This window comes from Typha angustifolia, chromosome 14 (genome assembly GCF_048772165.1).
Source record: "Typha angustifolia cultivar Huaian chromosome 14, ASM4877216v1, whole genome shotgun sequence".
Classification (NCBI taxonomy): domain Eukaryota; kingdom Viridiplantae; phylum Streptophyta; class Magnoliopsida; order Poales; family Typhaceae; genus Typha; species Typha angustifolia.
The window spans coordinates 7,193,959-7,221,751 of record NC_133252.1 but is presented as its reverse complement, the minus strand read 5'-3'; the positions used below and the strand labels follow the sequence as shown (position 1 = coordinate 7,221,751).

Below are 27,793 nucleotides of genomic sequence, written 5' to 3'. Positions count from 1 at the left end.
GGTTCATCATCAGGGTTATCGCTAGTACTATTGGCTCTATTATTTCTTGCTATTGAACAACACATACTAGCATTTACCCTCATTATTCTCACTCCTATAATGCCTTGTCGAACCAAGGATTGTCTCTATCATTTAATAATCTATCATCCACTTCTTTGATTTGTAGAGTCAAAGGATCTTTTTCATCAAAAGTATGATTTAAATTAATCAGCTGATTATTTTCTGTTTTGTTAAATTTCTCTTCCCCAATCTCATACTATAATGGCAGAACACTAATGGTTTCAATCTCTTAATTGCCAATTTGTTATGTAATTTGGTGTGAATCGACGAGAGAGTACTCTAATTCCTTTCATACTACGATAAAGATATAGTTTGACTTAAGATTTTCTTTGTGATTAATGTTAAATTTGGTGCCTCCTCATATCTAATTGTAACAAATTAGCAGTACTAAATTGTCTAGCTCTCAATCTATATCTCTCAACTTGAAATATATTACTGCATGTATTTTATAAGATATTGATTAGGTTGAAACTTAAAACAAGTAGTAATAAAATTATTTACTTGAATCATAACTCGTTTCTCTGTAGTAAAGGATTTGCTTACGAATGTCAAGCTCCAATCTATTGATTACTCTTTTTGATAACATTAGCGATTTTTCAGAGAATTGAAATCTTGGATTAAAGAAATACCTTATGGATATTGTAATATGAAATTTATAAGCAATCAAACTTCAAAAATACTTATACATTAAAGTGAATTAGTAAATTACAAACATGCTTACTAACAATACGTATATCTTGATGTAGCTGTTTTGTTATGTCCATAGCGTCATACAAGAAACTCATCTTAAACTTGTCGTCACTATCTATAAGTCGTAATATTTTAAGAAGAGTCTTGAATAATGCAGTGGCAATTGTGATATTATTCCAAAATATATTTTCAAGAACCATGCTATTCGAAGTTTTGTCTAAATCACTTTATGTTTTTTAATTTTTATAAACCATTCTGTAATGTGAACATATGTATAATATCATTTTTGTTTCATATGATGCTTTCCAATGCCTTTTGAGACTAAGTATGATGATCTCTCTATCACTAATTATCTACCTAAGTAAATTAAGAATCCCGCCATGCTTATATATAAAGTTTGTCAACTTTTGACCTCTATATGTCACTTTGTTAATTTTAGTTTTCGCAACATGATATTAAGACAATGTGCAGCATATGTCATCCAATACCAATATTGTTTATTCAGCATAAGTAATTTTCTAGCATCTTTAAAATTTGCTCCATTATAGATAACAACTTGGACTACCCTTTTTTCACCTATTTTTTCTATTACATCATCCATTTGCCAAAAAAATATAATTTGTATTTTTGAAATAAGTAGTGACATCCACAAACTTTAAAAATACTATCTCAATGCCTGAGTACACCTAGAAATTAATTATATTTTTCCTATTATATATAATCCACCTATTATACAACAGTGTACAACCAAATTTATCTTAAATATTTTAATGTAATTGTGAAGCTTATCTACCTTTGACTCGAGATTTTTTGTAGCAATATTATTTAAACTAAAAGAGTGAACACTAAGCTCTGCTGATTGTATAGCATCCATTATAATAGAATAATAAAGACTATCAACTTAATTGAAAAGAATATAGTTGTAGAAAGCTAGGTCATCGGTCGTTCTTCTGTTATACTCTGAGAGTGAGCGGTATGGATCTGCAACAAGATACATCTTCTTGTATCTTGCTTAGGACCTCAAAGGAGGCTTGCATCAGTGAGGTTAACCTAGGTAAGTGTATGGTGGCAACCATCTCCAAACGTTGGATCTTGGTGAAAGCGCTTGAGATGGCGATGCGAAATATGTGGAAATGGAAAACTGATTGGAGGGCTAGGAGTGTTAGGGGCTAAGGGTGGAGTTTCCAAATGCTAAAAGAATGGAGGAGGTTGGGAGAGAAGGTTTTTGGTACTGCTTCATTTTCCTTTATCAATGGAATAGGGAAATGAGGGCTATGACTAAGAAAGGATTTAGTCTGAATTTGTCCTTTTGGTTTCCTTTTGCAATATAGGTGAGTTAAGAAGTTTTCACAATTCATTTCTTCTTTTGGTGTTTTGGATGTGGTTGATAATAGAACTCTAGTTAGTTGCAAATCTAAAGATCGCTTGGTTGCGTGTGATGCTCATGATGCCCAAAGACTTTCTCAAACACTAAAGGTTTCTAACTTTCTATTGGTGGTTTAGTATATGAAGTGAAAATGTAGGTGGAGAAGGACCCTATTGCTAGTTCTGACTTCTTAGGAGCGCATTGTAATGGCTCCTTTCGACGCCCACATGCACTCTCACGCGCCCACACGGCACGCTCAACGAACGTGATAGAATGGACACAACCGTCACACAAAGATAAAACTATACTTAAGATAATCCATTCCAAAGATAAATCATACTATCATCTAAAGAAGCATATTAAAATATGAATATCTAAATTCACAATTATACTATACTTTACATAATCTGGTAGGACCTATACAGGTCATGACAAACTATCACGAAATTGAGCTCTTTTATATGTAAACATCAATGAAATTTATGGGAAACCCTAGGGAAATCTCCTTTGGAGGCCTGTTCTCATAAGAAGACCTATGTTTTCGGGTCTCAGAAGCTCTATGGTGCTCAGAAATTCCCTGCCAAAAAAGGGATTTCTTCTAAAAGTAAGGAAGTTGTTGAACCTTGCATGGAAGACCAGAGAAGTGATGCAAATCTAGTATGAATGCAATGTTTTGGAGAACAATTGACCCAAACAAGTAACTAAAGTAAAATATAGTAAGCAATACTGATAAGAAGTTAATTGATTAAAATGATCACTACTAGATGGAAGGAGAGAAAACTACTCAGATAAGGCAGTAGCTTCCTCAACTCTCAAATAGGTACGTTAATAGTAGAAAGACCTAAAATATGGTGTAAGGAAAGACCTTAGAGTTTAGGTTTACCAATAAATGGAATAGTAGTGCTTTTACTTTGAAACTAAGTCCTCTTCACGTCTGGGCACCCAAAGATTCTCTTTCACTACTGGAATCTTCTGGACAGCAACAGTAACCAACGAAAAAGTAGATATTGAAGAAGAAGAGATTAGAGAAGAATTTTAAGATAGAGTAGGAGAAAGGGGGAGAGAGAGAGAGAGAGAGAAGACTTCAGGAGAGAAAACGAGAGATTTCAAATAATTTTTATTCCAACTTGTCCTTGTTTCTCATGCAATAATCCTTAAATAGGTTAATAACTTTAATTCTAGCTGATTCTAATAGGAACTTATTTCCTAATAGGACTCTAATTGATCATTTTACCTAAATTGACTAACCCAATTTAGGTAATAAATCAATGTGGACATCCCCCACATATAAGCTTACCATAATTATCAATTGAGATTTTAATAGGAATTTATTTCTTAATAGGATCCTAATTGATTAAGTCTTACCTAAATTGACTAACCCAATTTAGGTAGTAACTCAATGCGGACATCCCCCGCATATAGGTTACCATATCTATCAATTGACTAATTCAATTGATTATTTGAGTTAAAAATCAACAAATTAGACCAAAATTGGACTCAAGCAATTCTATTTTGGTCAAATTGAAGATAATGCCCACATCAAGAAGTGAAGTTAACACTGAGGTCTCAAAAGAAGATTTAGAGAATGTGACTATGATTGAGAGGGTCTGGCAAGAGAGGTCTATCTTGATGGAAATTAGAACTTGGGAGAAGATGTTGGAAGTGGAGAAGAAGGTTAAATTTGAAGGTATGGAGAATGTTGTGGAAGAAGAGGTGGACAGAGGGGATTCTGACAGTAATTGGCAGCTTGCTGTTCTTCCTGATGAAGAGGTGTTTGATATTCAAGCTCTTCATTCAGTGGATTATCAGATGATTAAGGCAATAAGAAGAATATTATGCCAACCTACTAGGAGTAGTATCAGGAATATTCTGAAAAAAGGTGATCACTTCAAGCACACTAATGATGTTGTGGAGCAAGCTTGACAAGTGTGAGAGCTTTGGAGATCTCGAAAAAGAGGTGTCTAAGAATTGATTTGGCAAAGATCCTTCTTGATCGCCAATGCCACAATATAGCATTGTCGGTGAAGTATATGGATGTTGTTTGGACCTTCTCGTCTTCGTCCTCAAACCGCATGGCCTTGAGGTAGCACTCTACATTCCATAGAAAGTTCTCAACTTCCTTGGCATCACACATGCCTTTGAAATAACGAGGTTTACGGACGCATGACCTGGGTGTCCCTCGCAGGCACACCTCCACTTTTGACAACCCTCTCAAGGAGAGCAATCTTGGTCTTGAGATCGTCAATCTCGTCAACCTTGGTCTCCAACTTTTCTAAGTTGGTTGTTTCAGCCAACGATGGTCGTGCCACAGGCACGGACCGTGTAGACCACCGGCCGGCATGACACATGCCGTGGCACTTGCCGGTCGTGCCGTAAGAGAATGAGAGAAAGAGGTAAGGAATAGTCACCTTTGTCATTGTAGTCGTTGTTGTCGTCGCCATTGCTCACCGATCGCCGCCCGCCGCTCGCCGTGGCCGTCGCTTCGTGCCCTAGCCCCCGAGAGAGAAGAGAGATAGAGAGAGAGAGAGAGAGAGATCCGAACTCGCAATTTAAGTTTTTAACCCTCTCTCTCTCTCAATCTCTCTGTCTCGATCTCTCTTTTCTGTCGGGGGCTAGGGCACGAAGCGGGCGGCGATCGATGATGCATTAGGAGGGGTGCCGTGCGGCACCCTTGTGCCACGTGTCAGTATGCCGCCGGCACGGTGCCGGTCGGCACATCCATCCTTGGTTTCAGCAACTCTTTCATCTGTTCATCGAGCAAGCTCCACCCTAATCTCATAGAATTGATCTTCGAAAGCACTCATGGCATCTTGGACACTTTCCTACACAACTCGCATATTCTTTTCAAAGCCGATGTGAAGGTTCTCCAATAATAACATGGCATCATATAGGGGCACACATCAATCCTCTATTGTGAACAAGCGATCCTCCAACGGTAGAAAATCCATTGTAGGCTCCTTCCTTGCTGTGATTGAAGTACTCATTTTAGGTGCAATGCCAAATTGTTGATAATGGCAACTTCGGAGGACGACATTCCTAGCAAATCACCGCAGGTTCTAATACCACTTGTCACGGACTTAGGCTTTTGTGGCCTGTGAGTCTGTGCAGCACCCTATCTTCTTCACAAGGTAGGACGAGCCTTCTCCCAATTAGAGTTTGTTAGAGAAGAGAAGAGAGGCTGCAGGAATTGTAAAGACACTTTTATTATAATAATTTCAAAATTTTCAATATACATGCATTACATGTGGAGGGGCTAGCGCTTTATATAGAGGCAAAGGGGACACAACTACAAGTATAACAAGTATAAAAATGAGTGGTGGAGGGCTTAAGACAAATTGCTTGCCTTCCTGATCTGCTGCCCAGAAATATGCACACACTGAAGGCGGAGTGAGCTCCTCTCTTTCTTGCAATTTGTGATTAAGGCATGGTCCCATTGGTCCAATCTAGTAGCAAGGTCATTTCTTGGGTCAGAGAGGGCTGCAAGAAGGTGACTTGCTCTCTCTAAAGCCAACAAAAATTGCTGCAATTTGCTTTACTATTATCACTGCAGCAGCAGTTCAGCAGTAGATAAATAGGTCTCTCCAAATTACCTTGGTGTCTCTCATGGCCAACTTAGTCAAAACTTAGTTGGGCACTTGGGTTTGGGCCAAAATTTCAATTGAGTATGGCAATGGGCTGTGCCAATTGATACTTAAATCCTTCTCGTACACAATAATGCTTTGCTTTTCACAATTTATCGATTCTAAAGATTTTCTTTTTTCCTTTTTGTCAATGTAGCATCATGCTTCCTCACTTTTCTAGTAATCAACCTTAAAGATAAAGAAAACTTATGTTTCTCAAATCTAAAGATTTTCTTTTTGTTGATGTAGTGTCATATTTACTCACTTTAAGTATATTTATAACTTTATATAATTTACATGGAATTGTTGTCAGGTGGGAAGCTGGTCCAAAACAGTTTGATGGAATATGGGCTCCCTGGTGGTATGGAAGTGTGCACAAGTCAACAGGTTTCTCAAAATGTCGTTCTTATCCCTTGGTAAGAGTATCTTGATTACACAATTATGTTTTGTTTTATGAATATACTAGATTCATTCTATGGTGCTAGAGTTGGCCCCTGTTGTCTGTTGCGCTAAGCAGAAATCTTTAAAACAATTTTATCTACTTATTTATTTATTTAGATATTTTAGTTGTGTTGTTCTAGATAAAATCACATCATTTTTTATGAGATGGCAACTTATTTATTACTCTTTTATATGACCAATAATTGATGGGACAGCTTCCCGAAGAGAATATTACGTTATGTTTTGATACTGTTCATTTTATTAATGTGCAAACAAGATTGAAAAACAGATTTAATTTGTTCTCGAAGTAAACTCTTCTTTTTTCTCTTTTTTTCCTGTGGTATAGAGTCACAATAGATTAGTGATTATTCTTTTCAAAATTTTGGATGACTAATGTGAAGTTTAACAGGTAATATAGACGTCAGCCCACTTGATGATCCCAGAACTATTAAATCTTCGCCAGCCTTGGTTTATATTTCCATTCTAGTGAACATGTTATATTAAGTTTGTATTGTCAAATACGTTTTTCATTCTTTCATTGCCCTTTCATATGTGTCTTTTTGTTTCCAAGCTAGTATTGACATGAGAAATTATCTTGCACTCTTTTGCAGATATTTCCATCTGGCCTATTTGACTTGCTAGAGCAGAGCATGCCTTTCTACAACCTGCTTAAACGTCAAACTAGAAAAACAACATCTTTGCAACCTTCTTTACCTCTTCCTGGTCTTCCTGTCCCAGACAATGAGAAAATTCTTGTTTGGGTTGATGATGAGCTCTTACCTCGTGATAGTGCAAGGGTATATGACAAATGACTACTATTGACAAACCTTGTATTCAAATTTATTTTTTCTTCAATATTAGTCTAACCATAATGCTGTGAAGGTTTCAGTTTTTGATTCAGTTGTACAAGGGGGTGATGCAGTGTGGGAGGGGCTCCGTGTGTATAGTAGAAAAATTTTTAAGCTTGATGAGCATTTAGATAGGTGTGTTGTTCCTAACTTTTTATAAGATGAGAAAAGTACACTTGTATGTCACACTGAATATGCTTTTCAGTTGTCACTTTTAATGTGTTCTTACGTTTTTTTGTTAGCTTTTTTCTTCCTCCACCTGCTACAAGTCAGTTCCACCCTATTGATATGTTCTAGATTTAATTGGCTTTCTTTTTTTCGTCATAACAGATTGTCTGATTCTGCCAAAGCTTTGGCCTTCAACAATGTTCCAAATCGTGAAGCGGTACTCCTAAAATTCACTGCTTTATATTTTTAATGTTACTCTAAACCTTGACCAGAAACATGCTGTAATATGGATATTACAATTTATGATTGTAACTAAACGGTACTTTGGCTCAAAAAATTGGAGTTCTAACTTTGCTGAGTTTTGTGTTTTTCCTTCTTCCTTTTTTTTTCAATCAAAGCTCAGATTAAGGAGGCCATCTTCAAAACTCTCATTTCCAATGGAATGTTTGATAATGCTCACATCAGACTCACTCTTACACGTGGAAAAAAGGTAGTCTATTTCTTGCAGATAAAAAATATTAAGCTACTAGTGATGGTTATGTTTTTAGGCATAAAACTGTTTCACATAATATTAGTATCTTTATCCTTTAAGGCTTTTAATTTTTCAACTAACTCAATTCATTCCCCTTTCTAGGTTACGTCCGGGATGAGTCCAGCATTCAATCTATATGGATGTACTTTGATAGGTATCAATTTATCATTTCTTTCTTGTAGCGTTTTATGATGTGCACTTTTGATTGTGCCACTTAGGTAGAGATTTTGTTTTTCCCTTACTTTCCGAACATGCTAAGTGTACTATTGAGCTGATTTATACTAAGGATGGTTGAGCCGGTTTCTATGCCAAATTTCTCATCAATTTATCATTAAATCAACTTTAGTTATTTTCTTAACAAATATGATATGACATCTTTTTTAGTTATTTTCATCAATCATCATCAACTTTAGTCATTTTAGAAATGACAACTCATGTCTAATTTTCTTGTCATTCTTTAATTTTCAATCAAATCAAATAATTAACTCATGTTTTGTCTTCTAATTTTATTTCTTTTTGTCTTTTCTTATTTTCATCCATTAACTCTTTTAAATGCCTCTAAAGTTCCCATGAAGTGTTAAACATAATTATATTATGGAGTATTCAATCATTAATACTAGTTTTAATGATTGTATTCAATCATATTATGTGCTGAATAGTATTTATATTTAACTATTGCTTTATTTTTAATAAAATAGATCATTTACAAAAATAATCTAAAAATAAACACTATAATGTAGATTTTGATATCTATATTAAAACTAAAAATTAAAGATTAACATACTAAAAACCCTAAAATATTTTTAAATATCCTAAATTTTTTATTAAAAATATGTTAAATGTGTGCCAATGGTACGACCATCGTTAGTTTATGTAACAATAGAAGATCCAAACCTAGAATAGGTTTGGAGAGAAGAGAGGAGAAGAGGAGAGGTTTTAGTGAATGTATTTCTCATTGAATGATAAATGGGCATTGGGCCTATTTATACAAAGTCACCATATATGGATATGAAATTTGGATATGATAAGATATAGATATACGGATTCTGTAAACCTACGACAAGGATGTGATGATACACCAAAGATATGTGGGGTGTATATCTCTACATATCTAGGACTGTTCCCTAACCTCACCAGAGTCACCCAAGAAAGTCACCGCAGTGATTTGATTTAGAACTTTCTCTTGGACTTTCAGATAGACTTGAGTTATCACGGAATATTGCACGCGATTTATACTGGGACTGTTCTCTAAGTTATACCAATACTGGTCTCATTTTTTTTCACAAAAATTTAATATTTGTATAAGGTATGGCGATGCACTGAGTATAATGATTAAATACACACAGAAAATGTAACAATTAAATTTGCACGTAAGGATGAAATAAATAAATTTGCACTTAGAAAATTTCATGGTTTGACAAGGTACAAAATATAATAGAAAAAAATAAATAAATATGTGAGTGAACTCACACGAGTCTAGGTAAGACAATCAAAATCTCAAATGTCTAGTTCACGTACTAAAAATCACCACCTTTAATAATAAATAATAATAAAATTTTTAATTTTAATAATATCAATATTTCTAAAATTTAAAAAAATCTAAAAAAAACTAAAATGGGTTAAATTACCCATTGGATTAGGCTAGGCTACTGCTAGCCCGGCCCAATCCAAAAATGAAACCAATCGGGCTGGGCCAAGGCCCAACCAAAATAATGGGTTAGGCTACGGGCTGACCCGTAGCCCAACCAAATAAGTGGTTCGGGTCGGGTCTTTGGATCCGAAATCCAAACCTGAACCCGAACCACAAATTCGTAATAAAAGGGTTGGCTCGGGTTAAACTTGAGCCCAACCAAATCCCTTTCGTCCCATGATCGACGCGAGGAAGAGAAGGATCGAGGGAGAGAGTGGCCGCCGGTGACCCTACCGGCGACGGTTCACGACCGGCTCTCTCTCTCTCTCTCTCTACTTCGTCGTCCTCATGAGGTGGAGGAGAACCCACCACAGATGGCCGACTCCGAAGCCGACGACGACTGAAGCCGCGAGGGTTCTCTTAGAAGGCAACCATGGCGCAAGGTCAACGGCTTGGAGCTCTTGAGCACGAGCAACAACAGCCCGAAGTTGCTGGCCGACGTGAGTTGCCGGCGAAGCCGAAATCCCCCCAAATTAGGTATTTCTAATTTTCTTTATTAAACTGAAATTAAACTAGAGGGATAAGAGAGGGCTCACTAGGAAGGAGTGTGATGGTCCCTATTTACTCCGGCGATGCTTCGACGGGCCGAACCCACGTCGCGATTCCGACGGTAAGGAAGAAGGAAACAAAGGAGAAGAAGAAGAAGGAAAGGTAAAAGGAGGCTTGGGGGGGATTTGAGGAGAGAGAGAGAATTAGGGTTTAAATTTATAGGGCAAAGAACGAAATCTGAATTAGATTTGGTTTCGGCCGATTCTGTTACGCCTCGTCGCGTGCCGGAGAGGGAGAGGGGAGGGGGCTGCACGTGCAGAGCACATGCACCCTCCTCTCTCAACGCCTAAATATTTTTTTTCTGGTTCTTACACGATACATGACCTAAATGCCAATGCCACAGGTCTTAAGGAGATAGGGGAGTGACAGGACAAACATTGGAACTAGGTGGAGGAAGATGAAGCTGGTTTAGATAGTAGAGCCCATGAATTCGACTACCGGTCCCAATCCTCTAGCCTGTTGACGTGTCCTGCACAACATACGAAGTAGAAGAGAAGGACACAGTGTAACCAAAGTTAGAAAGCTGAGTAATAGAAATAAGGCTCATTGTAAGACTAGGAACAAGCCAAACATCAAATAAAGTAAGACGACTAGTAGGATCCGTGGTCGGGGTGATGTAACCAATGTAAGAGATGGGGTAATGAGTCCCATCAGTAGTATGAACATGAGGAAGATCGGTGGGGGTAGGAGTGAGACTAGTGAAAATGGACGAGTCACTAGTCATATAATATGAGGCGCTAGAATAAAAAATCCAAGATTTTGTCATACCAGAGAAAGCAGAGGCACAAATAGAGGCACCAGTGAAGCTAAGGCTCTCACGACTGACCAAAACACAAGGAGTGTCATTAGAAGAGACAACCTATCAAACACTTTGAGGGTGTTTCAAAATTTTTTTGACTTAGGCCTTCGTTAAACACCCGGTGAACAGTGGTGTTAACCTTGACACGCTACCAAATAGATGTCAAATTTGGACAAGTCTGCAGAAAACTTACGGGCTCGACATAGTGGACTTTCGTCGAATATTTGGTGAGCAATTGCTGAAAATAGAACTGCTAAAGAATAAGAGCTCGACACATTGACATTTTGTCGAACATTATGCCCACATGCTAGAAACCAATTCTGTTACTATGCTGCTGCTGCATTTGACACAGTAAACTTTTGTCAAACACCTGGTGAGCGAAAACTTTGAATAGTGCTGCTGAATGAAAGAGCTGAGGACAAGTGAACTTCCGTCAAACACTTGGTTGCTGTGCAGAAAAAGAGAGTTGTGGACTCTAACTTTCGTCGAACACTTGGTGGGCGCTCGCTGAAAACAGTGCTGCTGGAAGAGACTGCGACTGTGGTGATGGTGAGGAGAGGAGCTCGTGCCAAGGGAGAAGCACAGCTGTGGCTGACTGTTGCTGCTGCTGCAGTGGCGGTGGCTGCTGCTATAGCGATGGTGGCTACTGCAGACAGGATGGCGAAGCGAGAGGGAGAGGCTGCTGCGGCAACTGTTGAGCTCGAAGAGGGTGAAGGAAAGAAAAAAAAAATCCAAAGAGATAGAGATAGATTGTTGGAGAAGGAGAGATCCAATCTTAAGAAATGTTCCTAATGATCGGGAGGCTTTAATACCATGTAACAATAGAAAATCCAAACCTAGAATAGGTTTGGAGAGAAGAGAGAGGAGAAGAGAGGATTTTGGTGAATGTATTTCTCATTGAATGATAAAGGGGCATTGGCCCTATTTATACAAAGTCACCATATACGGATATGAAATTTGGATATGATAAGATACAGATATACGGATTCTGTAAACTTACGACAAGGATGTGATGATACACCAAAGATATGTGGGGTGTATATCTCTACATAACAAAAAAAAAGAATATTTGGGTATGCTTATATTACATTGAATTAAGATTGTATTATTATAACTTCTGATAGTGGCTAAGCTCCTTTAACTTATTCATTGACAAAGATAATCATTTATAATAAATTATTGAATACTTGGATTAAGAGCAAAGAACATTGATTTAAAAAGCATGAGTTGATTTAACATCTGTGGCATGAATTCCGAATATTGTTTCCCTTAAAATTCAAAATTCGTAGTGCACATAAAATAAGATCTAGGATCAGTTTTTCTGCAAAGAGAACCTTCTTGACCTAGTAGAAAACATCCAATTTGACTTTCCTTTGGACTTTCAAAGATATATAAGTATACTGAAAGTATCCGAGAGTATCCACTTTTCTATTTTTATTTAGAAAAAATCAGATACATAAAGGAAGTATCCGACTATCCGACATGTATCTGTAAAGCATCTGACAAGTATTGTATTCGATAGTGTCCAATATGATACAACTTGAGTTCTCCACACTTCTATCTTTTCTATAGCATACTACTCTTCTGTACTCCCTCTGTTCTTCCCTTTTGGCTGCCTTCTCTTGCACTACAGCCTTCTGCATCTTCCTACTGCAGTCAGTCTTGCTCTATCAAATAAAAAAAAGAATTCTTCCTCCGTTGCTTCATTGAGTCAGCACTGTTATGAAATTGCATCTCTGCTGGATTCTGCTGAAGTTTTTACTGTTGCCAGAACCAATAAAGGTGACTCAGAAATCAAGAACATTGATGCCATAAACATGAAGATAAAGGCTCAGATTCAGGTTTATGGACTATTATCTTGTTGGGTGAGGAATAAACATGAAAGACATCTTTGGAGATCCTAGTCTAATTCTTACTGCTCTCTTTCTATCTCTAAGCTGAGAACATGGGTTCTTCATTTGATGGTAAAGTGGCTGGATTGGAAGTTTTCCTGTCTGTTTCCAATCTTTCCCCTACCATATGATAATAAATTTCGCATGTACTGCTCATATTTTTCCTTTCTCATCTTGTTTAATCTAAGAGCTTTAACAATTTTGAAAGTCTTGCTCATCTCAACGGGCCTTGGAACATCCATATATATATAACAGCTGAGTCCAATGAACTTTCTTTCAACAATACAGTGCTTGCTGAGTGGAAACCGCCGGTTTATGACAACTCAGGCGGTATAAAATTGGCTACTGCTACCACACGTCGTAATTCACCAAATGTAAGATCCACAATATATTTCCTGTTATTCTTTTTCTTGTCAAATTTCTGATGTAGTTAATTATTTCTGTGAAAGTCAATCATCAATCCTGTTGTCTGCCATGGAAATAAAAATTAAATTTTGATGAGATGAACAGGAACAACTGAGGCTTTAAATATCAGCAGATAATAATATACAATAGGAAATAGTGAAGAAAAGGTGAATTTGCACAACTATTTTGCTTAGTGATTGATCTTTTAGGTTTATTCTGTTCCCTCAAACACAGGAGAATGGTATGTTGTCCTTTTATTATCTTCTCTCTCATCCATCTGGAACACTTAGATTGCTTTTATTTTCTGGCTTTGGTTAACGAGTTACAGTGTGATGTTTCCTTGATAGGCTGCCCAGATAAGGAGAAAGATTCCAGCCCGTAACTATGCGAGCTCACTCTTATCAGGGTTTTGAAGAACTAGGATTATATTAGTCCATCTTTAACTCATCATTTTGATAATCACAATAAAGTAACTGAGTGTTAGATCATTAGGTTTTTCATATGTTAACTTAGGTCAAAGTAAGGTATAATTTCTTAAATTCTTGTCCAGAAAAGCATCAAACTTTTTTTAAGTTATAATTGTTACCTAGAAGCATGGATGGCACGGGGTGTACCAGTGGCACACCCCCGTGTAGGGCTGTCAGGCTTGACGAGCAGCTCGGGCTCGGCTCGGGCTCGGCTCGGATGAAGCTCGAGTCCGGCTCGGCTCGATCAGAGCTGAGCCGAGCCCGAGCCATTATAATAGGCTCGAAATTAATATCGAGCCGAGCCTGAGCTGGAGCCGGCTCGCTCAGGCTCGGCTCGATAGGCTCGATAGCCTGAGTCCCTATGACTAAGGACACGTGGTATAAGGAAATATTGCCACGTGTCCCTCACTAACTCATTCTCACCCGTAACTATCCCAACATTCATCATCCTCACCTACCCCACCCTCACCTACCCTCACCTACCCCACCCTTATTAATTACTTCACCTTTCCCATCACATCACCTTTCCCATCATCAATTCCCCCACCCTCACCTTCACTCTCACCCTCATCCACCCGATCACCTTCACTCTTCCCTCCCCGTCGGTTTCCATCAGCAACGACGGCAAGCCACCACCACGGCGCCACACCTTCCTCTCCGTCGGCCTCCTCCAACTCCTCCTCCATCGTTGGCCTCCTCCTCCTCCTCCTCCGTCGTCGGCCTCCTCCTCCGTCGTCGGCCTCCTCCATCCGTCTTCGACTCCTTCGGCAAGCCGCTGTCCATGTCGCCACCGCCCACATCGTCACCGCCCACGTCGCAACTGCCCACGTCGCCACCGCCTCATCCTCTAATCAAGCTCGAGCTTTGCTCGCGCTCGGCTCGGGCTCGGTTAGGCTCAGCTCGAGCTCGGCTCGGGTTGAGCTGAGCCGAGCCTAAGCAACATTGTGAGGCTCGAAACTAATTTCGAGCCGAGTCTGAGCCAGAGCCGGCTCGCTCAGGCTCGGCTCGTTTACACCCCTACCCCCGTGCCGACCCATGCCGAGCCGTGCCGGGTTGGCATGGCTGTGTGCCATTCGGCACAGTCCCGTGCCAGTCATTGTGTCATGTGGAGCCATTTTTTTTAATTTTTTTATTTATTTTCATCAGTCATTATCAAATCAACTGATCAATTGATCATTTAGAAGGCTTATATAAAATTAATGATAATGAGACTAGAAATGATAATGATGATGATGGTGATGGTGATGATGATAATAACGAAACTCAGTTTGACGGCAATGATAATAGAGAAGATACATACGTCCCTATTATACAACATTCTCAGAGAGGTATTCTTTTTACAGAGGACTTGAGTTTGTAGTTAGCAGGACCTTAGGAGAGGTGCACCCACAGGATGATGTGAGTTCATCATAATTACCATCATATCAATTACACCCACTAGAGCTAAAACACCAGTATTATACTCTATATCTACCAGCTACATATGCTTATGGTGTGTCTGTGCCTGTGTCGGTGCCGTTCATTCCCGTGTATGTTCAATATTCATATTATATCATATCATAGGAGAATTATAAAATTTCTATTTGTATGAAGGCCATGTGAAACGTTACAACGAGTAATACTATCAGTAAATGAGTTTTGAAAAATATTGATAATATTTAATGCAACATTCTTGTGTTATTCTTATACCGACAAATAAAGTATTTGATTCTCTTCGTCATTTTATGTTCAGCTAAATATTAATTTTAATTATTAAACTATTATTAATTAATATTATGCGTTCAATTATATTATGAAGTGTTCAATCATTAACATTAGTTTTAATGAATGTCTTCAATTATAGTATGTGTTGAATAATATTTATATTTAACTATTACTTTATCTTTAATAAATATGTCATTTACAAAAATACTCTAAAGATAAAACACTATAATATAGGTTTTAAACTTTTATATATATTTAAACTTAAAACTAAAAATTGGTGTATCGAATACCGAAAAACATCTTTAAATATCCTAAAAAATTTATTAAAAATATTTTAAATACGTGCCAGTTGCACATAGAGGCGTGCCATTGGCACGCAGGGATGTGCCATTGGCACGGCGGGGCGTGCCGAAGTGTGCCGCTCGGCACGCCTCGTGTCGACCGGCACGTGCCGTGCCGATGGTGACATGGCACGGCACATGCCACTGGCACGGCCATCATTGCCTAGAAGCACTGAACTTAGTCTAGAAAAGCATCGAATTCTTACCTAGATGTATCATATTTTCTTAATTCTCTTGGTAAAGTAAGGTATAATATTTTACATTATTTGGTCTAGAAAAGCAAGATCTCATTATGTAAGCCCTTAATACTCATATAAAAAGACTGAACTCTGAAGTACACATAATTGTCTTACACTATTGGTTTAGAAAAGCAAGATCTCATTATGTAAGCCCTTAATACTCATATAAAGAGACTGAACTCTGAAGTACATCTCTCTTCTTTTGTTATACTTTTGATGTCTGAGTACAGTCTGATATGTATTATATCTTATACTGGTATGTCCCTCTGGATTGGCTGTTGTTGAGTTGGTTCGAGATCCATCCAGCACTTTGTATTTTGTGGTATTGTTAAAGGCGAACTCGTGCAGTAGTGTAGAGTTGCTATAAGCCTATAAGTATAACATACATGTAGGTAAGAGATTAATTGAGCATTGAAACAACCTTTAATGTAGTGAATGCAGGTATTGATGGAATTCTTAGGCCAATGATTTTTATTGCAAGCGCAACATGTATGATTTAAGGAGGAAGAAAATTCGTCCAGTCCACTACATCAAAAACACATCCCTACCTGTTTTATTACAACCTCATACAACACTAGAAATACATAAACTGTCACACACTATCACATTATGTCTACTAATGTGTACATCCAATTGAAAAATGCTCTTGTACACGTCACCTAGCATTGCATCCTCGTGACTGGCCTCTCTGTCCTGCTCCTCCACTTGGTGGTCGAGTGAGCCTAATTCTCAGTGATTAAACCTTATCATAAGTGAGAGGAGGTTAAAAACTTGTGCTGGAATTGCATATGAATAAAACATATAATGCCAATTTTCACAACATATAATGTAATATCATCATACAAAACTAAATGAACAACAGTCTCTATAGTAATTAAGTAATATAATATTTGCAGCCAGATATAATGAAATTCACATATCCTATATATTTGATGGCTTTGAATAGTGATTGTTTGGATCCTCCATCCATATCTCGTTGGATTATACATGTAAAGACTGGTCAGCATGACAATCCTTGAATGTAAGTTAAAGATTAGATATACTATATATTAAGTAATGCTTTATGATAATTTTATATATATATATATATTTTTTTTTTATACATCAAGATGGGGAATATCATAAATCATAAATCTTACATAGATTGACATTTATTACTCATATTTACCCTTATCATGAGTCTTAACTTAATTGGGGATAATTAACATGTGTACATCTAAACATAATGCATTAATTTTTAGTTTCCAACTGATATGACCTGATACGTATCGGATATGGCTGGAGGAGTATCCAAATTTGAAAAATTAATTTTTAATTTCTCGGATATGTTTCAACTTTCAATAACAATTTGAATTTCATATTAGTTTCTGTTATAAAATTATTCTAGTGTTTTAGGTTTGTAGCTATGAAATTGATAGCTATATTTCCTCTTATGTTATCATTTCTGGGATGTTATTATTTTTACCATGTGTTATATTGGTTGACAATAGATTGAAAATATATTATTTATTTATTGGCATATCTATGCCACATCCATATCCTACTTTTAAGAATTGATCGTATCACCGTATCCCTATCATCGTATCTCTGTATCTTGTATCCGTATCCATGCTTCGCAGGCTAACAACGAAATGGAGTAAAGAAATTTAAAGAAGGAAAATAAATCAATAAAAGAAATTAGGTAAAAGAAGAGTGTGATGCAATTGCCTTCCCTCTGGCTGGGTCAAGCTCAACAATGTTGTGCTGAGTAAGAGGAGAGAGAGAGGAAGGGAAAGGAGGGAGAGAAGGAGAGAAAGAGAAAGAGGGAGGCCTAGCTGCCGCCAACCTAGAGATGAATGACTTGCTCCAATGAGTGCAGTGAGGGAGAGAAGAGAGCATATTTAAAGGGAAGGAAGAAGATACGAGAGAGAGAGAAGAATGGAGAAAGACAAAACAAGAATAAGTGTAAGGGAGGGAAGGTTTGATTGCTTTAATTTTTTGGCTATGTCTATTGAGATCATTCCAGGACTTAATTATTTATTTTTCACATGAAAACCTTTTCAAATGCTCAGTGGAAATGGATTTCGCTAGAGAGAGAGAGTCGGTTGGGTGGTGGGTGAGGTGGAGCTGCTGGCTACTGTTAATGGAGAGGGCAAGTGGCAGCCCTTGGCCCTTGGGTGAATAGGCCCCTATTCACTTCATGGACATGGGCATGCAAGCCAATTAGCCACACTTTTGTCAAATATGTTGTCATTGAATCCACCTATATTATTCATAGTCAATTGGATGAAATTGCTCATCCGACAAATTGATCTTGTACACCTAACCACCCTCTTAAAGTTAAAGTGAACACTAAGAAAGTTAAATAGTTGATCTTTTTTTGTATCTTCTTTTGACAATATGTTGAATACACTTATCTATTCTGTAATATCTTTTCTCGGTAGAAAAATCAACTAGTTTGTCCTTTATCTTTTTTTCAGAGCATAGATTCCAAGATTCATCACAACAATCTCATCAACAACATCTTGGCAAAGGTTCGCCTCTTAGATGTGTACTTAACTACTAATAATTCTTGAAATAAGTTAACTATGTTACATTTACTCTATCTTTTTATTTTCTAATGTTGCGACTTTCTAATTATTACAGATAGAAGGAAACCTTGCGAAGGCAGATGATGCAATCATGCTAGACCAAGACGGTTTTGTATCGGAAACTAATGCAACCAACATTGTAAGAGGATGTTATGTTAGGAATTCAGAGACACTGTTATAATAATGAAGAAAGTAAATTTTGGGATTACTCACAACTCTAGTTATGCAAATTGACAATTCTGCAGTTCTTGGTCAAAAAGGGGCATATACACACACCTCATGCAGACTACTGCCTTCCAGGCATAACTCGTGCAACTGTAAGTATAATTACACTGATATTTAACTTCCTTGGAGTTAGGAGACTCGTAGCCTACTCAGACTTAGCCATATGGAAATGATAACAAGGTCTGCAACACACTAGTTGTACCAAATAAGTGTCACATGGCTTTCATAGCTTGAAAAGATTTAGTCATTAAAATGTTTGTGGCAAAGGCCCTCTTCTGAACTTTTTTTGTTCTCCTGAAAGTCAATTGATTGCAGATCTTCATTGAAATCATAGGTTATGAATCTAGTGGTGAAAGAGAAACTGGTACTACATGAGAGGCGTATTAGTCTATCTGAGTTCCATACTGCAGATGAGGTATGCAAAATGTTGATCTAGGGAGATTCAATGCTTAGTCACTGATACTTGCTTTTTGCTTATTTCATTGAAGCAACTGAAAATCACACTTTGACAATGTCTACTGCTTGTGCAGCTTGTAAGCAAGATACATAATGCTATATATTTTATTGTTTGCCCTTTCAAAGTATTACTTTGCTAATGTTTCTGGAGTTATGACCTGAGATATTTTCTATTGTCTCAACATGAGAATGATGAGATGAACCTGCAATTATGGAATGAATAGAGATAGATTTTGTTTGAAAAGAACATAAGAATATAGAATTTCGACTGTTAGGACACAATAAACAAAAGGGAGGTAGAATAAAGGAAAAGTAAGGGTCTAGGCACTGATTTACATTGTATAGTTAGATAGTGTAAAGGTAGATTAATTGACCTGGAAGAAGAAATAGAGAATATTATAAGGTAACTCTTGGAAAGAAGAAGATTGTGAGGTCTAATCTGATAATTGTTATGTTTGACACATAAAAGTATAATACCCTTCTAATGCAGAGAAGTACAGTATGCATGTCTGGACTTTGCTCCATGTGGATAAATGTAGATGGACATATTGGACTGTTATTGTTATATTTATTGCCCTTCTAACCAAGACATCTGTTTCTCAGTTCCGTAGGACAAATATTGGGAAACTGAAGTATTGTTTTGGAAGAATGTTCCAAAGCAGTAGAGCATCGTTTGCTGTACAATTGAGCTTAAATCTAGTTTGTTGCTGAGTTGCGAATTATGACTATTGGAACTTTAAAGTTTAAACTGAACTTTATATCAGGGAAGTGGATAAACCTAAACATTTTGGACCTAAGGATTTTGATTTTTTTCTATTCACAAAATTTAATTACAAGGATCATGAGAAATTATGATTGCTTAAATCTTACTCAAGAATTCAAAATTTAATTTTTAGTTAAGATTGAATTGCAAAGGTTGAGTTGTTAATACTTAACAACACTTGTCATCAAGAGTTTACCTAAGCAAAACTGCACTAAGTTCAATAAAGTGGTTATGGTATGTGACCAGCCAGGCACCACAGTCCATACACACTAGTTGCAGGTAAGCTTGTGTGACTGTCCATGGTAAACATATATATTTGCTATTTTAAATTCAGAAAACATGTAAGAGTATACAACAAATTAAAGATAAAAGTGGTATAGGCCATGATTATGAGGCTCTCCTCTGGTCCAGCATTGCCATTACAAAGCAGGGCATCGATCAAGGCAGTCTTGTGCACCATAGCCAGCATGGTCGAGCTCAGTTGCTGGAAATGCTCTGCTGGGCCGCTCTCATTGACTTGGCCCCCACGCCTCTCTCCTCTCATCCTATTGCTGACGTCTGAAGAAACTTCCCGATTGGACAGTAGCATGGGCCCCTCATCCGATGTTCCCTTCAATATACCTGGCCTACACCTTAGGATGGGGACAATAGCCACATCTACACCTACTCAAGGAGACCCATGGTTCAAGCCCAATCCTTCTCTTTCTCTCTCTTTCTCTCTTTCTCTTTCTTTCCCTCTCTTTCTCTCTATTTCCCTTTGTCTCTTCCCCCTCTTTTTCTCTTACCCGTACCCGTCTCGGGCAGGATCGAGATCGGCTACGGCTGAAATTAGGATCCATGATGGAAACACCTTGGACTCTTGGGTTTCAATTAGTGCGTCCAGCTCCTTTAGAGGACTCCTCACCGGCTGGAACTTTTTGTGTTTTTCCATTAGGGTTCCTCACCACTTGGGTGCTTACTCCATCCTTGTTTCCCTCCAAGATAGCTACTCTAGTCTTCCCTTCTCGGTCATCAACGTCTATGGTCCCACGAGCTCAGATCTAAAGACCACCTTCTAGGCCAAGCACGCTTCCACAATCTCGATAGCAGAGGATGTCTTCTACATTTATAGGCGATTTCAATGTCATTCATTTCTACCACGAGAGGTCCAACAACTTTGCAGCCTTCAATAATTTTAGCAGCTCTCACAGTCTTCTCACCTGCCCTATCAAGGGTAGACTTTTTGCGTGGTCTAATTACCAATTGTCGGGAGTTATAGTTGACGAGAGTCATAATTGGTATTTTCTTCCCTCTCTAAGAGTCATAGTTGACGGGAGTGCTATCTCCACAAGATCTCAGCCTAAAGTAGAATCTAGTTGAGTGATTGGATGCGAGAAGACCTTTAACGGTCTGCAGGAGAGAGGGGAGAGAGATCCTCTAGCTAGTCAAGGGCAAGGATGCTAACTAAGAGGTCAACTTTAATTTTTCGGATGTCGTGAAAGTCAAATATGCACCAGCTCTTGATTTTTGCACAAATTAACCTGTGCTTGAGCAGAAACTATGTTGTAGCATTTGATGCGGACAGAGCCTCAAACCACCACACAAGGATGAAGTTGGAGAAGCTCTAGTGTTGCAGCCAAACCTTCTTAAAGTGAAAGACCTTAGGAGATCTTCAGAACACGGCAATCTAAGGAAGATTTGCACATGATCAAAGATTAGGCAAGTCGGGGCCTCACAATAGGAATTGGGGAAGAGAGGTCCCAAGCCTTAGAAATCAAAGCTTTGTCTAGCTTGGAAAGAGTGGCTACTGATTGGTGGTTGTGCCAGGTGAAGTTTTCCCTTTCAAGGGGCAATCGGTGAGGTCATTAGCCTGAATGAAGTCTGTAAAGGAGGCAAGGTCAGTCACATTGGCCAAGCTGTTGGAATGTTCCTAGAGGAACCTAATAGCATTGAAGTTCCCAAAAATGCAATAGTTGCTGTCAAAAGATGAAATAGAATAGGATAGCTCTAACCAATAAGACTACTTTTTGGTTAGAGGCCATGGGCCATAAACATTGATTAAGAAAAGGGAACTACCAATGGTGCAATTCTAGAGAGTGGTAGACAGAGAGAAGATGCCCAGATATCTCATGCCAGATTTAGAGGAGTTTTAGCCCATGATGATCCCACTCGATGCATCAATGGCATTGATCTAGGCCCAAGAGTTGATAGAAGGGCCCTAATAGTCTTTAGGCTAGGATTAGTGGTTTTGGACTCCTAGATGCAGATGACATCACATTCACTAGAAGTAACTGGCTCACGCACATGCCTATGCTTAACAAAAGAGCCAAGGCACCTTACATTTCAAAATGCAATTTTCATTAAAAAACCCCAAAAAATTGAATCCAAAACAGGAAAGTTTAATCCTTCAACTTTCCTTTCTCCTTGTATAGACGAAGAAGGTTGGCCACTTTAGCTGGATCTTCAAGCTGGATGGAGATACCAACTATTTGGGCTATGCGCAACTTTTCTAGTTTTTACTAGCGATCAGAACAAATATAAAAAAATAGGCTTGACATGTGAAATTGTAAACTTAGAAGAGTATATCTTTTATGTCTACTCTTTAGTTGGTCATCTTGTACATGTTCCTTGAAAGTTGTAGTGAATTTTGGGTCAAATTAGTGAAAGAAGATTTTTATCCAGTTTGTTCTTTCCATCCCCAGCATCCTAGATCCATAATAGCATTCATTGGATGCCCCTTTTACCTAAAATTTGAAAAAAAAAAATTCTCTAAATTTAGGGTGAAATTGTAGGACCGAATTACTCCTATTTTTACATCAATTTGGAAAAGTTTCCAAAGACAATGCGTCCCAGTGCATGAGGTAGAATTGATTTATAGTTTTGGGTAATTAGGACAGACTGTATCTTTGTGATGAGTAGCCTGTAGGCAGAAGACAGTCTTTGAAACACCCAACCTCCAAATACACGTGTAAACCGCGTGGGTAAATCCCTCCACGCGGTGCATCACATGACCTGTCAGTACAAGGATTTCACAAGACACACAACAACACAAATTCACCATAATTAAACTCAACCATAAGAGTCCGGATACAAGTTCCACAGGCCACAATAAGCCTTTTAAATACACATCAAAAATACAATGCTAAGTCCAAAATACATCATTCATCATAACGCCCTCACAGGGGCTTAATACAACTAATAAACATACTGAAAAGGAAAAGGTATCTACTCCTCGCTACCCGCACCTGCGTCCTCTAGCTCTGAAATAATGCCACCACGAGGTGGTGAGCTTACAGCCCAGCGAGTAGGATCCATACAATCTAAAATAATGAAATCATATGTGTATATCCAATGTATGCCTATATTTGCTAACAATAATAATATGCTTGTTGAAATGATTTATCATAAATTACTAAATCAATGCAATTGATAAAGATTACCAGTCACTATCCTGGAACATGCTAGTTCCTAAACGTATCACGATAAGTCCACGCAGATATAAAGCTTGATACAATCTCTTATTCGTACGCATCTTAATCATAGTGTTTACATGTTATGTATAGCAATAAAAGAGCCGTTTAGTCATCTTATGCCTACCAAAGCATTAATCATACTCATCATCGCTCATCGAGCTATTCACCACACAGGATAAATACTCTCAAGAAACAATCATCTCATACATCGAGGGTGGATATATACACATCTAGCGGTACTGCTACCTACACGTGTATGGCGACACTACAAGTGACCGGTTGTCTGTGGCCATCAGACTAAGGACCCCAGTCGTAAGCCCATATCTCACTCTCTTTAAATCATCACTGCCCTCAGCGGGAGAATCGGAAGCCCTCGGCTCATCAACAGACGCCCTAACCCTGCGTCGTCAGGTACCGCTAGAGTTATATCCCCACCTCACAATCATGTTCTTCTATCATCATAATCTAGTCCTGACTATGCAGTATAACTACCTGAATGCCACACAGGCTCCCGATCTAGGCCACTAATAGTATAGTCATATAAAATACACTCTACCCTTAACCCTGGGCTGAGTGAGTAAGGGTACTGCCTAGTTAGAATCCAACTACTAATGATAGGTGGAAGTGGTGCAGTGTCTATAAGTGTATAAAGCATGTCATAGTCATCATGATTGTTACATTCTATATTCACAACAAATATACATCTATGTAAGGGTATACCATACAGGATACATGTAGAGCATTATCACACTAATGCTTATGCTACATTAACATTCTCATAATATTATGATGAGCAAGTTATCAATAACTGCATATGTAAAGATATAACATGGTGTACTAAATGCATACATTAATACCGACATTTCCTACAGTGTCATGACAGGTATAATGACTGTAATTATGTTATTCTAGATTTGTATAATTCTACTCGCTTGGGGGGTCTCCGCAGTCGTCAGCTAGCCGGCTCCTCCGGAATCCCAAAATCCTCCTCACGCTGTGTCAATCCTATTAATTCACGCAAGTAATGCCATAAGTAAGATTAGCGAACTAATAAAATTAATTATCTTATTAGAGCATTTATGTTTGGCAAATACATGAGTTAAGGGTCTCCTAGGGCGAGTCCTATGTTATCCTAAAATTCACATGATACTAAATTGTCATTACGGGGTTAGACTAATTAAATCTGGTGGAAATAGATAAACGGGGTTATAAAGCCCAAATGGTCCCAAAAAGGCTAGGCTAGAGGTATTGGGTTAAGCTCAAACCTAACCCAATAGGCAAAGGGGGGCCTTGGTGAGCTGCAATTGGACTGCAGCCCACCAGGGAGGGCCCGTGGGCTGCGGTCTGACCGTAGCCCACCAAGGGGCTCAGTGGGCTGCGGTATGACCACAGCCCACTAAGGGGAGTGTGGGGGGTTAAAGAACCCTCGACCCCCTCCCTCCCTCCCTCCCTCCCTCGGTATTTCTCTTCCGAGGGAGGAGACGAAAGGAGAGCGGAAAGCCCGAGGGGCTGGGACGCTGGCGGCACGGCATGAGGCCGACGGTGCCCGTGGCACAGCACGAGGCTGACGGTGCCGGCGGCACAGCACGAGGCTGACGGTGCCGGCGGCACAGCACGAGGCCGAGGAGGGAAAGTAATAGGGGAGAAAAAGGAAAAAGGGGAGGAGGGCTTATCGAAAGAGGGGGGGGCGGGGGGGGGGGGCGGGGGGCGGGGGGCGGGGGGGGGGGGTTGGTCGGCAAGCTCGGCGGCTCTGGCGTCGGTAACCCACGAGAAGGAGATGGAGAGAGGTAGTGAGGTGGAGAAATGGCGCGGTCAAGGAGGGGAAGATGGGGATTAATGGAGGTGGGGGGAGGGGTAGCGTGCACGGCAAGGGAAAGGGAAGAAGAAGGAGAAGAGAGGACGCGGGGGGGTAGGTACGGCGCGTGCGTGACGGGATTTTTTTTTTTTTTTAGAAATTAGGGTGTTACAGTCTTAATGAATGGAATAGCACGCAATAATATAGATTTTTCTTTTTTTTTCTTTTTTGTAAAACCATCTACTCAATTTATTTTCATGAATCTACATAGAAAGGATATCAAAAGTTCCATAGAGATGCCAGTTTAGCTGTAGAATGCTATCCGTTGGCATGACAAATGCCCCAGCCATAGCATCAAAGTGATACAATCCTGTGATGGTAATGTTGCTGGTATGTAAGGCTATCCTACAGCTAGCTATGTATAAATTCTTGCAGAACACATGCATTATGAAAAGTAACACTATTATGTCCATTGGAGCTATTCTCCAAAGCTCACCTGAATTACATTAGATAGAGTAATAATTCTTAATACATGACTGACGTACTAGTGACAACCTTGGTGGGCTGAAGGATGTCACAGTTCCACTACTAACACTATAGTAAATGGAGTGTCAGCAGTAAGGGGTGTGTGACAATAGCTGAAATCCTTATAGAAACTAAGCATGGTAGCAATACTAATTGTTAAGAATGTGATGGCTAACCTCCAAATCTATGTTTTTCCGGTACGAGACAATTAATCTGTGACAACACCATAGCTGTAGTCAACTATTTGGTGTTACTTGTATGGATCCTTTTCCTCCATTGATCTCTATCTAGTGTAAAGTTGTGTTAAAGCAATTACTATCCCTGTCTTATCTGAGTACTTTCTAACATAGATAATAGTGAGTATTTGCATGCTGAAATCTCCCTGATGATGTGCATATTCATATGCAGGTGTGGACAACTGGAACAATGGGTGAGCTTACACCAGTGAGTCCTCTACAAATTGTAGTGCCTTAAAATCAATTTTCAATATTATTTATACAGATTTTATTCCTGCATACATAGATAAATGTGGTATTAGTTAACTCCCTAGCATATTAAAAATAGAAAAGGAATTAACTTGAAAGGTACAAAATAGATCTATTCATTTCTGATCTCACTCTTGTCTTTGTACTTTTCAATTATGTTGAATGCACATGGTTGTTCATACATCATTTTCTTTTGTCCAAACCAAGCACGATAAGAGAATGAAAAGGCAAAAAGGATAACCTATCAACAGTGAAAAGGAGTCAACCATATCCCGATGCCCATGTTTGGAAACTGACAATTGACAAATATCTGATCTGATATAGATTCGGATGAATTTTTTTAACTATATCATTATCCAAATAATACTAGCTGGATAAAAATATGAATCAGAACTTTGATGGACCAGTAAAATGTCCATATCTAGTAAAATTTATATATTGAAGCCAGGTGAGGAATAATTTCCCATCAATATTCACCCCTACTAAAACATAGTTATCCTGCTTTGCGTTGTACAGGTTGTAATGATTGATGGACGCCTGATTGGCAATGGAGAAGTTGGTCCCGTGACTAGAAGAATCCAAAATGCCTACAAAGTTCTGACTGCAGAATCAGGGGTGCCAATACCCATGAATGGAGAGTCTTACTACACTTCTTCAACTGGTGCTAAAAATAACTAATAACATGATCGGTGCTCTTGCAGATTACAGAAGTAATCTATGTAGGCTACTGTAAACATAACAGTTTTATAAAGAAAAAATACTACATTGTTGTTCATACTTAGTACCTGGACTCTTGTGGGCATGGCATGGTAATGTAATCACCAAATAGAGATGGCTTCTGTTTGTGATAAACCAATATCATTATGTTAGTCCTCACTGGAGGTAGAATTTATTGGGAACAATTTAGGTTAACTTGTTTGTAGAGTGCTAACTGGCAAATTTTTAGATTGATGAACTGAACTGAAGCAAAAGAACAATTAAATTGAGCCGCAGCTGGATGAGTTTTGTTCAGATTGATGAACCAGATTTTGGTAAACTGCTTTCCGGATCAGCATCTTTTGCTAAATTGTTTACCACTTCAGCAATTTACTCAGTATAAGAGGGGCCATTTAGTCATTTTTGCTTCATTCTCTTGTTGTTTATATTCCTGGTACTTCTTCATACTCCTACTTCGATCTGGTGGAAAATCCTCCTCTACTCCCTAATCTTTTTTATTATGCTCTCGTCCTCCTCTATCTCCACTCTAGGGTTGCTTGTGCTTTTGTGGTCTCACCTAGTAGGGTTGGGTCTCCACTCTAGGGTTGCTTGTGCTTTTGTGGTCTCACCTAGTAGGGTTGGGTCCGCACTAGTTGCCTTTGCCGGTTGCTCCTCAGTTTTCTTGCTCCTCGTTTAGGTTTCATTTTTATTTTTTTCTGAAATGTTGAATCATGTTTACATTATAGTGTAATATAGATATGTATGGTGTAATTTAGATTTTAACTATGGAAAATGTCGAATTTTGGATTGGGTTTGTCTGTAAACTCTTGTTGTGGTGTGTAGGGGTAATTTTTTTGGTGGTTCTGGCCATTTTTGTTGGTTTTGTCAAAGATGATCACAATTAAGCTTCCTCAATTTGTTTGCCATAAGCATGCTTGTAAGTTTCTGTTTCGGCTGTCCACAATTGTAGAGAAGCAGAACAACACATGCATTGGATGAGTTCGTCTTTATTAAA

General features: G+C 38.6%; 1 protein-coding gene across 2 annotated transcripts in view; it reads left to right on the top strand.

Annotated features, from left to right (window-relative positions):
* The window catches only part of LOC140776294 (branched-chain-amino-acid aminotransferase-like protein 2), a 42,065-nt gene extending 14,964 nt beyond the window's left edge, over nucleotides 1-27,101 (top strand). For both annotated transcript variants that reach the window (XM_073119955.1, XM_073119956.1), the window contains 13 exons: nucleotides 6,050-6,152; nucleotides 6,789-6,974; nucleotides 7,060-7,160; nucleotides 7,356-7,410; nucleotides 7,597-7,683; nucleotides 7,828-7,879; nucleotides 12,944-13,029; nucleotides 18,271-18,324; nucleotides 18,437-18,520; nucleotides 18,627-18,698; nucleotides 18,941-19,021; nucleotides 26,006-26,041; nucleotides 26,599-27,101. In XM_073119955.1, the coding sequence (XP_072976056.1) occupies nucleotides 6,050-6,152; nucleotides 6,789-6,974; nucleotides 7,060-7,160; nucleotides 7,356-7,410; nucleotides 7,597-7,683; nucleotides 7,828-7,879; nucleotides 12,944-13,029; nucleotides 18,271-18,324; nucleotides 18,437-18,520; nucleotides 18,627-18,698; nucleotides 18,941-19,021; nucleotides 26,006-26,041; nucleotides 26,599-26,760 (1,159 nt within the window). In that variant the 3' untranslated portion in view covers nucleotides 26,761-27,101. The remainder of the gene's footprint in view (nucleotides 1-6,049; nucleotides 6,153-6,788; nucleotides 6,975-7,059; nucleotides 7,161-7,355; nucleotides 7,411-7,596; nucleotides 7,684-7,827; nucleotides 7,880-12,943; nucleotides 13,030-18,270; nucleotides 18,325-18,436; nucleotides 18,521-18,626; nucleotides 18,699-18,940; nucleotides 19,022-26,005; nucleotides 26,042-26,598) is intronic.
* The last annotated feature ends 692 nt before the right edge of the window (nucleotides 27,102-27,793 follow it).